The sequence below is a fragment of the Nannobrachium achirus genome (assembly GCF_963921795.1).
Source record: "Nannobrachium achirus genome assembly, chromosome: 9".
Lineage (NCBI taxonomy): Eukaryota > Metazoa > Chordata > Actinopteri > Myctophiformes > Myctophidae > Nannobrachium > Nannobrachium achirus.
This window is the reverse complement of record NC_137818.1, coordinates 60,320,092-60,335,008: the sequence shown is the minus strand read 5'-3', so window position 1 is coordinate 60,335,008 and position 14,917 is coordinate 60,320,092. Positions and strand designations below refer to the sequence as shown.

The 14,917-nt window shown below is 41.1% G+C and overlaps 1 protein-coding gene across 1 annotated transcript in view; it reads left to right on the top strand.

The window, feature by feature from the left end:
• LOC308291035 (protein bicaudal D homolog 2) overlaps window positions 1-14,917 on the top strand; it is a gene marked incomplete at its 5' end in the record, with an annotated part of 60,058 nt that overhangs the window by 4,282 nt on the left and 40,859 nt on the right. The window contains 2 exons of the mRNA XM_080732949.1: window positions 13,576-13,788; window positions 14,173-14,325. Of these exons, the coding sequence (XP_080589075.1) occupies window positions 13,576-13,788; window positions 14,173-14,325 (366 nt within the window). The remainder of the gene's footprint in view (window positions 1-13,575; window positions 13,789-14,172; window positions 14,326-14,917) is intronic.

Below are 14,917 nucleotides of genomic sequence, written 5' to 3'. Positions count from 1 at the left end.
TACAAGCACACAACGCCTCGCATCGCGACAGTCTTGTATGATGAAGCAGGGCTTTGCTTTACCAAAAGACGTACACATTTGAAACTTGGAGATGCGAGGTTTCTGCCCCGACAGTGATGATATTTTAGTGATTATGTTGCGAGGAAAACGTCGAGATAATAGGCATTTTGGTTAGAACTGACTGAAAATAACGTTGTATTATCAAATGTTCTCGCGGCACCCCTGGACTGCCGTCGCGGCACCCCAGGGTGCCCCGTCACCCACTTTGGAAAACCCTGCCTTAGAGAACAGTGTGACAGTTTAATTGACCCCCCCCCCCCCCCCCCCACACACACACACACACACACACACACACACACACACACACACACACACACACACACACACACACACACACACACACACACACACTGTTTTTATGGCACGACACAGAAGTGGTCAACTATTCCCAGTATGGAGTTGCACAGGAAGCCACGCCATTATTAGACCCAAGGACGGATTAGCCACTGGGCCAGTGGGGCTGGGTCACAGGGGCCCGTGACTCTCAGGGGGCCTTGGGGGGAACTGGGCAGAGACGCCATCAACAATTTACTGAAATCTTATTAGTATTACTTTCAAATGCATGCACATACTGTACTTTAGATCAGTGTTTCTCAACCACTGTGCCTGGGGACCTTTGGTGTGCCCCTGAGAAGGGTCAAATGTGCCCCTTGAAACCGCTTGAAAGCCAGTATTGTTACCATTTTAAAAATGATTGAAACTAGTGAAAACAGCTGATCTACAAGCACACCACGCCTCGCACCGCGAGGCGTTGTGTGCTTGTAGATCTGCTGTTTTCACTACTTTTGTGCAACGGCCTTGTATGATGAAGCAGGGCTTTACTTTGCAAATAAACCCACACATTTGAAACTTGGAGATACAAGGTTTCTTCCCGACAGTGATGATATTTACACCCCCGTATTATGTTGGTGTGCCCATGGATTCTTGGGACATGAAAAGTGTGCCCATGCAGAAAAAAGGTTGAGAAAAACTGCTTTAGATTACAGAATGTATAGCCTGTGTGATAATGATCTGCAGATGCTTTCTTGACCCACACATGCCTTCAAACCAGAGCAGTGTGTTTGCGTGCTGTGCCCACCACTGCCCACCAGCTCTGCCCACTGTGGGGAGGCAGGGGATGATAAATAAAATAAATAACTACGGATGAATAAATCCATAACCAAATAAGACTCAGAGACAGCCAAAGGACTATATCTTAAATTGTTTTATTTGAAGAGAGTCAGACAAAGAGGACAAAACATTTAGCATACCATTGCATCATGGCAGCCTTCTCTCTCTCCCTCAAGATGGTGGTCAGACATTACAGTATATATGAATTACAGTATAACCGTGGAAGTCTTTGATTGGTTCGCAGCAGTGTTGATTTCGTCAACTAAAACTATGACGAAAAATGTTTGTCGACTGTTTTTTTTTTACTGACGAAAACTAAATAAAAACAAAATAAAAACTAAGCTGTGATGACTAAAACTAAGACTAAATATATTGACAATTTCGTCAACAAAATAAAAACTAGACTAAAACGTTGGGGAGAAGAGAGTCATTTTAATGTTTGGTTGCTCTCAGGTGTTGCGCACTGAAAATGGCAGATCTACAAGCTCACAACGTGTCGCAGTGCCACTTTCATTATCACTGAATACATCTTTAATCGAGTCCCTGATTAGACCCTGTCTTGTTATAAATAATTCGCTTGTTTCACGTTTCATGTTAAACAGTGTCTTGTAAACCATGGGGTCTGTAAAACACAACATGATTTTTCTAGAAGAGAATCTAGAGGCTTTTTATTATATTATGATCTGTGGTTGTGTAATATTATACAGTACATATATTATTCTAGCAGGAATAAGTGTCAGTCTCTCACTGTATATCACTAACTACTAGGGCTGTCACAATTATTAAATAATCGTCTAATCGTGATTATTTGACATAATCGCGATTATTTTTCATAATCGTCATAATCGTTTCCATGTTGAAAAACGTTCATATATTTAAAAAAGAGTCAAAAATAGTGGAAATAGCAGATCTACAAGCTCGATGCGACGCGTTGTGAGCTTGTAGATCGGCTATTTCCACTATCAATGTTCTTTTTTAAGTATAAAGTTGTCAAATATGGTCAGTAATTTCTCTGTATATTGAGGTTATGTGTCATATCTACCATGTGCAACTTCAAAGCCTAAAAGCCAAACAGAAATGTAATTGTCAACGACAAAAACACAATTAAATCGTTAATCGCCAATTATTTGAGTGACAATTAATCGTCATGTAAAATGTCATATCGTGACAGCCCTACTAACTACACTGACTATCTATGCGTAAGCTTTGCTTTTCAGCAAGAGACAATGTTGTATCATGGAGCATACATCTCACGTTTAGTAATGCATTGCAAGGGGGCTGCTTTTGAACCATAATGCTGGGACTAGTACCGTATTTTGCAACCATGTTGTGTGTGGAGTGGGCTATGATAGTAATGGTTGTCACAGTACTAGTGTGTGTACAGTTCATCTTAATATGCATTTTCATCTTCCCAGCATCAGGTCAGGATTGCGTGAGAAAAATTATAAAAAACAGTCCAGATTGTGTTCTAAAACCAGGGATTTTAATTGGTGTCATCGCATGCCCACAGGATGGTGAAACAATTCACCCTTTGTTAGCCTCCTGGTTGGTCCCTGACTGACCAACCAGCAGGCTCTATCTGCCTTGTCCCGCCCTGGTTCCGCCTTTTTTATGTTGAATTAGCTAAAACATAATTTTTGGAGAAATAAAAACATTTGAAAATATGCTGATTCATTATGCTGCCACTGAGCAGCTCCAATTGACTGAAACAAAGTTTGAAATTAGAATGGAGCACACAGAATAACAATATGAAGCAACTGAATTAACATGGCAGTGGATGGAATGTCCCACTGAATGTCCCACCAAGACACAGCAAACAATGGGTGTGGAGAGGGGCAGGACAATGGGCGGGACTTGACAGAGGGTGAATTGAGCTCAATTGTTTGACCATGTATGAGTAGTACCACGCATGGTTCATCTCGTAGACAATGACAGAAATTCGTAATTTATTCAGTGGCTTTACAGAGGCCTCGATTCAGCCGAGGCTTTATGATTTCAGATAAACAGTTCTGATTTCTGTCTCGAGTTTCTTATGAATCTCGACTCGTGACCCTTATATAACCACCAGTTCATTGGTAAAACGTGTTAAGGAGTCAGTGAGATGAGTCAGGTCTGGGTTTGAAATGTCATACGATAATGAATCCAGTGTTTTGTGTTCAGCCGCAGTCAAACAGGCTCACACAAGTCCATTAGTCAGCAGCGATGTGTCCAGTGTTTTAGGCGCTGTACAGACATTTGCGTGAAACATCTTCTCCGTATCGCCTGAGAATGGCCACTGGGAACGCCGTACTAATGCATTGTCAATGGAAGGTTGTTTGGTGTTTTGTCGTTGCCGTGTCTCTTGGCCAAAAGACAGGCTGCGGTTGAGCTAGAGACACGGCAACGACAAAAAACCAAACAACCTTCCATTGACAATGCATTAGTACGGCGCTCCCAGTGGCCATTCTCAGGCGATACGGAGAAGATGTTTCACGCAGCTGTGTGAGTCCAGCCTTAGGCCTGCTGAAATGCATTTCTGTTCGACTAAACCGTTGTTCTCGCTGAGTGTAAACACAACGTTGATGGATATTGGATAAAATATTACTGGGAAAAACATTCGAGGACTGGAAATAGACTAAATCATTTCCTCCTTACCCAGCTGATGGTCGTGAGTTAACGTGAGGAGACCAGTTTGGGCTTAAGTGTATTCATCAGGGGTTGACACTAAGGTCTCAGAGGCACTTGCCCTTCGGGCAAGTACAGGTCATGTTCTACTTGCCCAAAGGTCATGCCCACTTGCCCGAAAAGTAAATCGTCCATTATGAAATGAAAGGTAAGATTTTAATTACCGCTCAATTTTACACTTATTTCTTTACTTTCTGGGCCTGTGCGATAAAAAATGTCACACCTCAATACCTCCAAATCCAAATACCTACAGTATAGCTATCAGTGTAGCTATCATTATGTCTATGGTTTCACACAGTAGCCACAGTAAAAACAGCACATTATAGGTAAACAGTGCTCTTATTTTACATTCCACAGACCAGAAGATGGAGCGCTCTGGCCACGTTCAGGTGTTTAGACAGATATCTCGTGTTGTCGTTTGTGTCCCCTCTCAAATGAGCACTTCCCGGTGGGGCAACCTGAAAGCAAACTTCACCTGCCCTGACGTTTTATTTACCTGCCAGGGGCAGGTGGGCAAGCCTTAGTGTCAATGCCTGTAAATCATGGATTAAAGTTCGCAGTCGCCACGACTGATTTCAGTCATTTGGAATCCATAGAAGCCAGCATGGCTACAAGCTCTCAATGCGGTCGCAGACTAGAACATCATTTTACATAGTGTGTTCATTGTTTAGGAAACGGCGCTAGCGTGGGAGGCCTCTTTCACACTGTTTCAGAAATCGCATAATATGATACAAATGCTTTCAGTCGTTTGAATGAATCCACGTGTCTTGCTCAGGGAAACAAACATGTGTTCTGGGGGGCGCCTGGGGTGAACCGGTGACCTTCTGATTACCAGGTGGCCCCTCTGCCCATCAGCTACAGCCGCCCCAGACGGGAGGCATATGATCATCATTATTGTTGAAGGAAAGCGTGCACTGAATTTTTGTTTTTGAAATATGATCTAGAACTCTCTGTAAATGGTATACGGGTGGGTCACTGAAGCCTGTGGGTGGAAAATAGTTTCCGTGGGGTGGGAGGACTATTCTTCTGGTCTAATAATAGGTCTATCATACATTGTCAGCATATTTGACTTAATTTAGAACAGGGCTACTCAACTTAGGAAGGCTCAGGGGCCACTCAGCAAAATACCTAAAGTCCAAAGGGCCGCACCCTAAAAATGACGGTCCTATTTTGGACGTTTACAATGATTTTGTAACAGGCTTCATGACAAGCTTAATAATTAAGCAAACACACAGAAAACAGCCACATTTCCATCTATATAAGCCAGGCCAAACCTCATTGAACCAAAAGATTATGGATGGAATGAAGAAATTATCGAATTTGATCAAATTAGGCTTTATTCAGAAAATGTGAAGTGAAAACTAGAAAAACTGTTCCTTCGAAACAGTGTGGGCTCGCTTCCAACCCAAAACAATAATAGTAAAAGTGTCAAGTTCCCAGGCAATGCTCTCTTTAATTTTACTGACGTAAAATGGTAATGCAAATACAATGTAGACAAGCAGTGTTATTACATGAACTTAAAGGACCAGGTCACCTTTGGGACAACCAGATCTTATTTTATTGTTGTGTGGGGACACGATCAACACAATGTTGAGTTATTCTTTGTGTTCAATCTGTGTTTTTAGATATTTTAGTATTTCAGTATGCTACAACTGGTCATATGATGCATTTTGCATCATATGATGCATGAGATGATGCAATATCATGCTACAAAGCATCATATGACCAGTTGTAGCATGCTGAAATACTAAAATATCTAAAAACACAGATTGAACACAAGAAATTACAGGATTGTGTTGATCGTGTCCCACACAACAATAAAATAAGATCTGGTTGTCCCAGAGGTGACCTGGTCCTTTAACGGTATGGACAATTAAATCAAAATAAAATTAAAATATAATGTGGACGGGTAACCAACAACAAAAGTTCGAGACCAGTAGCATGTTGGGAACTGAAGTTATGGCTGTTTAAAGCCTGGGAAGAAAGATGGGGAACCTGTGTGTGTGTGTCTGTGTCTGTGTGTGTGTGTGTGTGTGTGTGTGTGTGTGTGTGTGTGTGTGTGTGTGTGTGTGTGTGTGTGTGTGTGTGTGTGTGTGTGTGTGTGTGTGTGTGTGTCTGTCCTAGGGGTCCCTGAACTACACTTTGCAAACCAGCAAACCACATCAAAGTAATAGTACGCAGATGGTCCTAATATTGACAAGCTTTTTAAAAACAGCAGATCTACAAGATCACAACATGTCGCAATGTCACATTGTAGATCAGCTTCTTACAATTAGACAAAGTATTAAGTGATTCATCTACCGTATGTTTTGTATTAATAATAAAATCTGCAAAGTAACAAGTAACTAAAGCTGCCAAATGCAATTGCAGTGGAGTATAAGTAACAAAAGTGTAAAGTAAAAGTTGGTATACAGTACGGGACATGCTGATCCAAATGCATATGGGATATACTAGGATTCAAATGCAGACAGGCTGAAATTCATGGCTTTTAAAGTGTTTGGGGTGTGGTTTTGCCAGGTGGTTCCACTTCGGTTGATCGTCTGATTTGGAAACGCATTGGTTGTGATATCTCCCTGACAACCACACAGAGTGTCCCTGCGGGTTCTAGGATATATACTGTAAATCCCATCGCCCGGGAACCTTATTCTTTTTAAGTTAAATTTCTAAAACACTACAAAACATGTGTCAAAGACAAATACAAGCAAACGTCTCCACAGTAACACAGTAACAGTTGTTTGTGTGTCAGTGTGTGTGTATGCGTGTGTGTGTGTGCGTGTGTGCGTGCGTGCGTGTGTGTTAATAATTATTATTATTATTAATAATAAAATCTGCTGTATGCTGTATTTATAGTAGAGTATAAGTAACAAAAATGGAAATTAGAGTAAAAGTACCTAAAAATTGTACTGTAGGTACAAGTACTTGTTTGTATATACTTGAGTAAATGTACTTGGTTACTTTGCAGCACCACTAGCCTTACATTAAGACGTCTCTGCCGAGACTTTCGCATTGTCACTGCAGGGCCTATATGTAAGGCTACATCACCACAGAACAGCCAATGACAGCCAAGCCTTTAATCACAGCTGTGTCAATCAGTAGAGTGGAGAGGGACATTTATTTATAGTTTTAACTATAACTATAGTTTTATACATCACACAGCTTAGACATTTGGATCAAATCAGAAAGCAGACCTGTGTGAACACATTGATATAAATAGCATATCTGAAGTGTGAATATTGCAGCCACAGCGACTTAATATAAACATGGGTCCCTTTCCCCTGTCTCACTCTCTCCCCACTCAGTAAACCCATTGGAAATGCATTGGATGCTTAAAGTTAAACATTTTTATTTTTTTATAATTAAACTACAAAACATTTCAAAACCAAAAGTACAAGCACACGTGTCCTCAGTAAGCTGAACACATAAAAATTTGAATGGTGTTTAAAGGTGTAAGCGTTTAGGAGATGAATCGCGCCAAAGTTTTGAGGAGATACTGACTGACTGACTATAAATAATGAAGATAACATACGTGTGCTCGCCTTCCAGGCGAGCCCACAATTAACAGCACTGGTTCAATCATTTTGTAACCGCCCCTGTGTCTGGGTATGCAAGGCTAGTGAACTTTGGCAATGTAAAGGTTTGTTTTCTCATGCCAATAACGCTCCTTTTCATTAATAGGACGGAGTTAAAATAAATAGACGTTTATACTTATTATTCAATCACTCAAACCCCAGCATCCCTATTCTTGGGGGACATTCACCAAAAATAGCCGATCTACAAGCTCACCACAAGATGCATTGGAGCTTGTAGATTGGCTATTTTTGGTCAATCTCCTTCAATGAGCAGTTAGTTGTGTTTAAATTACAAAGCTCAAAGCATCAAATGTTTTACAAGTACAGTACAACTGGCTGAGTTGAACTTTACTTGAGTTATTTTTCCATAAAACAACTCTTAACCAAAAATAGCCGATCTACAAGCTCACAATGCATCTTGTGGTGAGCTTGTAGATCGGCTATTTTTTGATTAATGTCCCCCAAGAATAGGGATGCTGGGGTTTGAGTGATTGAATAAGAAGTATAAACGTCTATTTATTTTAAATCCGTCCTATTAATGAAAAGGAGCATTATTGGCATGAGAAAACGTCCCCATTTGGTGTACAAGCATAGTTCCCTGGCTGCTACGATCTGTTGGAATGTGTGCAGTGCACTGTATGTCGGTGCTGAGTGCTGACTGGCGGAGCCGCAGAGACAAGCACAGACAAGGACTACGTCTTCACTAGCCTAAAACATGACGGTCGCGAGCGTTCATATCGCACGACCGTCATGCGTCTCCACTCCAGTGAGCCCGACTGTGGTTGTCTGCTGCAAAATCTCCGCAGATTTGTCTGTCTGACCGTCTCGTTGTACAATAGATCTAGTGTAGCCGCCAGCATCTCCGCACTGCTGTGTTCAGGCTGTGTTCTGTGGGGATGGTGTTTTTTACTGGTGTTTCAGTTCGAGTGTGGGGAAAGGGTGCGTTCGGAAATGCGCACCGGACTGCGCGGGCGTTTATCGTGGGCTTGCCCAGGCCTTACGGCCTGGGCATAAATATAACGATTGCATTCACCACGGCTTCGTAACTCGCGGCCACTCGCGCCTGCGGCGCTCGGGGGCGAAGAGCAGGACCAAGGACCGCTGGCCTTCGCGCCGCTTGCAATGTCGTGGACAATAAAACGAGCGCACCCTTTCATACACTCTGACTGAATCACCAGTAAAAAACACTCTCTCGTGTTCTGTGCATTGACTGCATTCGCTTCCTGACTACGGAGTCCACTGAGGCTCAAACATCACCGCATTTTGCGTTGCGCGTTAACTTTGCCAGGCTTAGAAAAATCATATTTTTATATGTTCATGACGGGCCGCACAGACAGGCGGTGCGGGCCGCATGCGGCCCGCGGGCCGCGGGTTGAGTAGCGCTGATTTAGAATATGACTGTGTGTAAATGGACAGGAAAGATAACTGGGAAAGTTGTGATTACAGTATGGGATACACAATAGCCAGCCATAACGTCAACGGATCACAAATACATGATCACATGAAACCATTTGGTTTTCAACAAATTCTGTTTCATAGATCACGTCACAGATTATGATTTCTTTATTCTCAGTTCATGATGATAGACCTCTACTGATTAGACTTTACTAGACCTTAATAACAGTATGTTTTATTGTTAAAAGAAACACATCACTTTCCTTTAATGTCTTTAAACAACATTTTTTAATTCATGTAGGCTTATAAAGGCTTGTCAAGAGATGCCAACATGTTCATTGGGTCTTAAAGCAAACGTAGCATAATATCTAGCAGCATGTACTATTAAACTGATATATAATGTTATCGCATAAGATCCAAATATATCATGTGAATTGTGAACAGATATGAGGTAAAACAAAACAATAAAACAACAATTTTACAATGTTGTAACGCAAACATTTGACCAAAATAGACAAACTACAATCTCAATAAGACCTGCTAATATTGGCGTAGAGGGAAAAAAGATGAGGTATAGACTGTATAGACTGCTCAGTGAAGTGCATAGCGCTTAGGTCGTTTAGAGTCTTGCTTATGTGAAAATACGCATTGAGTTATGATCAGTTGCCAGAATTAAGAGTGAACTTGGCAGATTCCAACGTTCTAAAACCAAATGCTTAGCAAAGCTGTTTACGCTAGACGAGAATTAGTGGTAAAAGACTTTCAGCTATTTCACTTAATCTACCAGGAGGCTTGTTTCCTGCCCGTTCAGCAGCCTGCAGAGTCCCAAGCACACACAGATATATATGTAACAAAGCACATAGCAGTTACATGTGTTGTAAATCAACGTAATTAATTACATAACCGCAATATGGCGTTCAGCTGAGTGCATTTAATGCATTTAAAACGGGTACACATTATAGTGTATCATTATTTTATGCTTTAACTATTGAAAAATAGCAGATATACAAGCTCACTAGATCTGCTATTTTTGAAAAATCGTGAAAATTAGAATTTTGACCCGATTCTATAAGTGTCTTTTGAATCCTAAGGTTTTTTGAAAAACCTATGTTTCTGTGTCAGCAATCTGGCCAGCCATCGTCAAAGAAAAGGTCCTTTTCACTTAAATGGAGCTCAGTTAGTCTGTTCTTGAGAGACTACTATGTCAGTGGTTCTCAAACCTTTTCATGTGAAGGACCCCCAAAATGATATTTATTTGGCCACGGACCCCCATCTCAATTTAGTTCCAGGGACCACCCTGAAGCTAAATTTGAGTTGCAAACTTCGCTTTAAAAATACATATATTCAAAGATTTGCACACATTTTCACAACTTTTTCAAAAATAGCAGATCTACAAGCTCGCAGCGCGGCACTCGGTGCCGCGCTGTGAGCTTGTATATCTGCTATTTTTCAATAGTTAAAGCATAAAATAATGGTACACAATGTGTACCCTTTCTAAATGGGTTAATGTCCTGTTCATTTCACTGAGCTCCTTATATGGGTACGTGGTTATATTTGTAGCAGTAGTTACTGATGCATGTTGATAACAGCTGCAGCGTTGCGGAAATATTGAAGACCGTGAATGAGTGCATATTACACATTAAATCACCAGGGTTAATTTAACTATGAGAGTCTACAAATGGACCCTTATGTGGTCCATTGCTTCCGGGTAAACACTCAGGATTTGACAGTGTAGTATATCTAGGTTATATCTAGGTAGCCTATATCTTTTTGCAGTGTTGCTAACCACAACCAAACGCCTGACTGCCTACTTACATACTCGGTCTTAGCCAAATCTAATTCACACAAACTCAATTTGTGTGAATTTTATTTGACGTTTGATACTAAATGGCAAACATTGTCAAATAAAACTCAATATACATGTCTGCTATCTCCTTATTAATTACAATGGGAGTGCCTGAGTATGATTGGTTGGGAAGGGAAGTTTATTTAGCACATTTCAGTGTGCCTTTCTTAAGTTTCTTTAAACATACATTAAGAAAGTGAAAAAGAAATTCACAATAAAAATTCATTTGAATAAAAAGAATAGGTTACAATAACGCAGGAAAATTGAATGACAGTGCAGAAGAACAGTTGCAGTTGCACCCTAACCCTAACCCAGTGGCAAACAGGTCTTTAGCTTTGATTGAAAAGAACTGAGAGTTAGCAGACCTCCAGTTTTCCGGGAGTTTGTTCCAGATACATGGTGCATAAAGAGTGAACAGTGCTTCTCCATGTAGGGCTGTCACGATATGACATTTTACATGACGATTAATTGTCACTCAAATAATTGGCGATTAACGATTTAATTGTGTATTTGTCGTTGATAATTACATTTCTGTTTGGCTTTTAGGCTTTGGAGTTGCATATGGTAGATATGACATATAACCTAAATATACAAATACATTACTGACAACTTACTACTTAAAAAATAACATTGATAGTGGAAATAGCCGATCTACAAGCTCACAACGCGTCGCGATGCGACGCGTTGTGAGCTTGTAGATCTGCTATTTCCACTATTTCTGACATTTTTCAACATTCACGATTATGACGATTATGACAAAATAATTGCGATCATGTCAAATAATCACGATTAGACGATTATGTAATAATTGTGACAGGCCTATCTCCATGTGTTTAGTTCTGATTCTGAGGACAGAAAGCAGACCTGTCCCAGATGACCTGTAATGACCTTAAATGTAGCTAACAGTATGCTTCAATTCCAAGGCATTCTGTTCCACAACTGTAAGGCCGACTTGACTGATCGATTGATTTAAATCCATTAGGGATGTGTCGTATTGTGGCATCAGATCATATTATGCAACTAGACAGTAACAAGGCCCCAGTAACAATAATTACATACATCACTTCACAACGGAGCACGAACCGATGGCATCAAATAACAACGTGGTTTCCCTCTGGGGATTTCTGACGTCCTAGAATAGAGGGTATGTGCGCGTGACATCATCATCGTACCCGGAAGACAGTTATGTGGGAACGCCTACTGATGGCAAAAAAACTTTCTGGCCTTGACAGTGCAAACATCCAAAAAAAAAGTCCCATCTGATTGCATTAAACAATGTTAAACGACGTTAAACTCACTTTGCCACTCGATTTGCCACTCGATATGCCATTCACTTTATGCATGCGCATGCCCTCTATAGAGGGATGGTGGATCTGAGATTATGGTTTCACAAAATTTGAAGAATATGCACGCACATAAAATTATGTTCACAAAATCTGACAAATATCCACAGCACACACAAAGAAATATTGGCATTATGTGAAAGATATTCAGGGTTTTACTTCCTGGGCCTACTGGTAGAGGATTAAGCACAGCCCGGCAAGACAGGCGGACAGACAGACCTTCGTCTAGGCGACTTGTGTCCCATGAGCCTTGCCATAACAAGAGCAGCAAGAATGCTTGTTAATCAGGTTCCAGCTTGCACTCGCCAAGGTCAAATCCCATACTCTGTATTGTTGTTGTCGGTCAGAAACATTGTATCTCCATGTTTCTTTTTTGTTTTTGTGTGTGTGTGTAAAATGGAATTTAGGCCTAGAATAATTTAATGCTTTAACTAGTGAAAAATAGCAGATATACAAGCTCACACTGCGAGCTTGTAGATCTGCTATTTTTGAAAAAGTTGTGAAAATGTGTGCAAATCTTTGAATATATGTATTTTTAAAGCGAACGCTTGCAACTCAAATTTTGCTTCTGGGGGGTCCCTGGAACTCGATATTTTGAGATGGGGATCCATGGCCAAATAAATATCAGTTTGTGGGTCCTTGACATGAAAACGTTTGAGAACCACTGACATAGTAGTCTCTCAAGAACAGACTAACTGAGCTCCAGCTGAAGTGAAAAGGACCTTTTCTTTGACGATGGCTGGCCAGATTGCTGACATAGAAACATGGGTTTTTCAAAAAATCTTAGAAGGATTCAAAAGACACTTATAGAATCCTGTCAACATTCTAATTTTCACAATTTTTCAAAAATAGCAGATCTACAAGCTCGCAGCGCGGCACTCGGTGCCGCGCTGTGAGCTTGTATATCTGCTGTTTTTCAATAGTTAAAGCATAAAATAATAATACACAATAATGTGTACCCGTTCTAAATGGGTTAAGTTAAGTGAAAGTTGTTTACTGTGATTTTATAAATATTTACCCAATGGAAAGTACAAGGGTCCATTTGGAACATTTCACATATCCTGAAAAAGAAGATTTCCGCACAACAGCGACAATATATTTCCTTGTTTATGGTTATGTCTAAACGACTTAAAAATGAGCATGAACAGTTGTTTGTAATGCCATTTGCTTCTAAGCAGACAGTAGTTTGAGTGATTCTCAAGGTTCAAGGTTCAAGGTTGTACTTTATTGTTTTACGTCTTTTGTACAGGTACATAAGAGTAAAATTTGTTTTTGTTTGGCATCCTTCAGACAATGCAGTCGTATATAAAAAAAAAACAATATAATAACAGCAAACCACATCTAAAAATAATAATAATAATAATAATCTAAAAAGGTGTAAATAATAGTAAGACGTAAAAATGAAAAAAAATAAAGGAGTGCAAAAGGCAAAAAGAGCAACAGGAAAAGAAAAGAGCATCCTCAGATGTACATGTGCAAAAGGTTTGGCATTATTCTGTACGCCAACAGCATATTTTTCCAGTAGTTGCTACTGTACTGTACTTAACTTTTGTAACTGACTCCCTCTGTTCCGGTGTGTGTTCCGCAGGCGTTCGCAGACACGGTCACCAGTCAGAAGCGCGCGGCCGCAGACGGAGAGTGCCGCGAGGAGAGTCTGCTGCAGGAGACCGCCTCCAAGGAGGCCGCCATGGCCACGCGCCTGGACGAAACGCAGGCGGACCTCAAACAGTCGCGCCTCTCGCTGGGAAACGCCCACGCGGAGATCGAGAGGCTCGGCTCGGTCTCCTCCCAGTTGAAGAAGGTAACCGTTGCTCCCGGAGCTGCTATAGTCCTCAGCGTTCGTTTATTATAACCCGGAGAGTGTGCAAACAGTTTGTACACTCTCTTGGGTCTCTGAGTTAATTTGTACAATCCCGAGTTACTGAGGATTTTATTGTGCGTCTACTGACATGCTTCATAAGGCCTGCCCCTTACATAAGGGGAGCCGAATCAATTATTTCTCACAATTAGCACTCTTTTTCTTTTTTTTACTTTTTTCTTCCACGATCGTTAATCAAAACCTGCTGCCTGATAGCCAATAACTATGGTGGGTCGCAGAACAGCGCTTGATGAGAACGACTGGTTACAATGTTTGCCTATGCAATTCTTTTTTTTGACATTTATGACATTTTTTGATGTTCCACAGGAGTGCGAGTGTCTGGAGGCGGAGAAGGGCCACCTGAGAGACCAGATGAAGGAGTTTAAGGTCCGGGAGCTCCGTCAGCTGCAGGACAACAGTGAGCTGGAGGAGGAGAACACCTCGCTGCAGAAACAGGTGTCTGTCCTCAAGGAGAACCAGGTCAGTGAAACACCCCCCCAGGTCAGGGGCGTCACAAGGGGGAGGGGAAAAGTGGGACTGAGTTACTAGGGTCCCAGGTGGAGGGGCCTTAATTATTTTGTGCTTTAGCTATTGAAAGATAGCAGATATACAAGCTCTAGAAACATAGGTTTTTTAAAAAAAAACTTAGAAGGAGTTGAAATATTCAGACTTGCAAAAATGTTCAAGATCTTTCAAAAATAGCAGATATACAAGCTCGCCGCGCTGCGAGCTTGTATATCTGTATTTTTCAACAGTTAAAGCACAAAATGTGAGTGAATCCTTGTACCCAGGGCCCAGAATTTGGTGTGACTACCCCTGCCCCCGGTCTCCATTGTAAAAACACATCTGACAGCACTGTAAACAAACATCCTCATTGTCAATGTAATGTCACAGGAGTGTTAAATGGCCCCTTACGGGTTCATTTGGTGCCATTAGAACGATCCTATGAGTTGTGTACATCAACACTTGAGGATGTACTGTGACTAGAGCCTAAATACTGCCTTTTTGCTCTGACTTCCAAATATTTATGTATTGGCATGCCCTCATCACCCTATAAATTCTATGTTTTTTG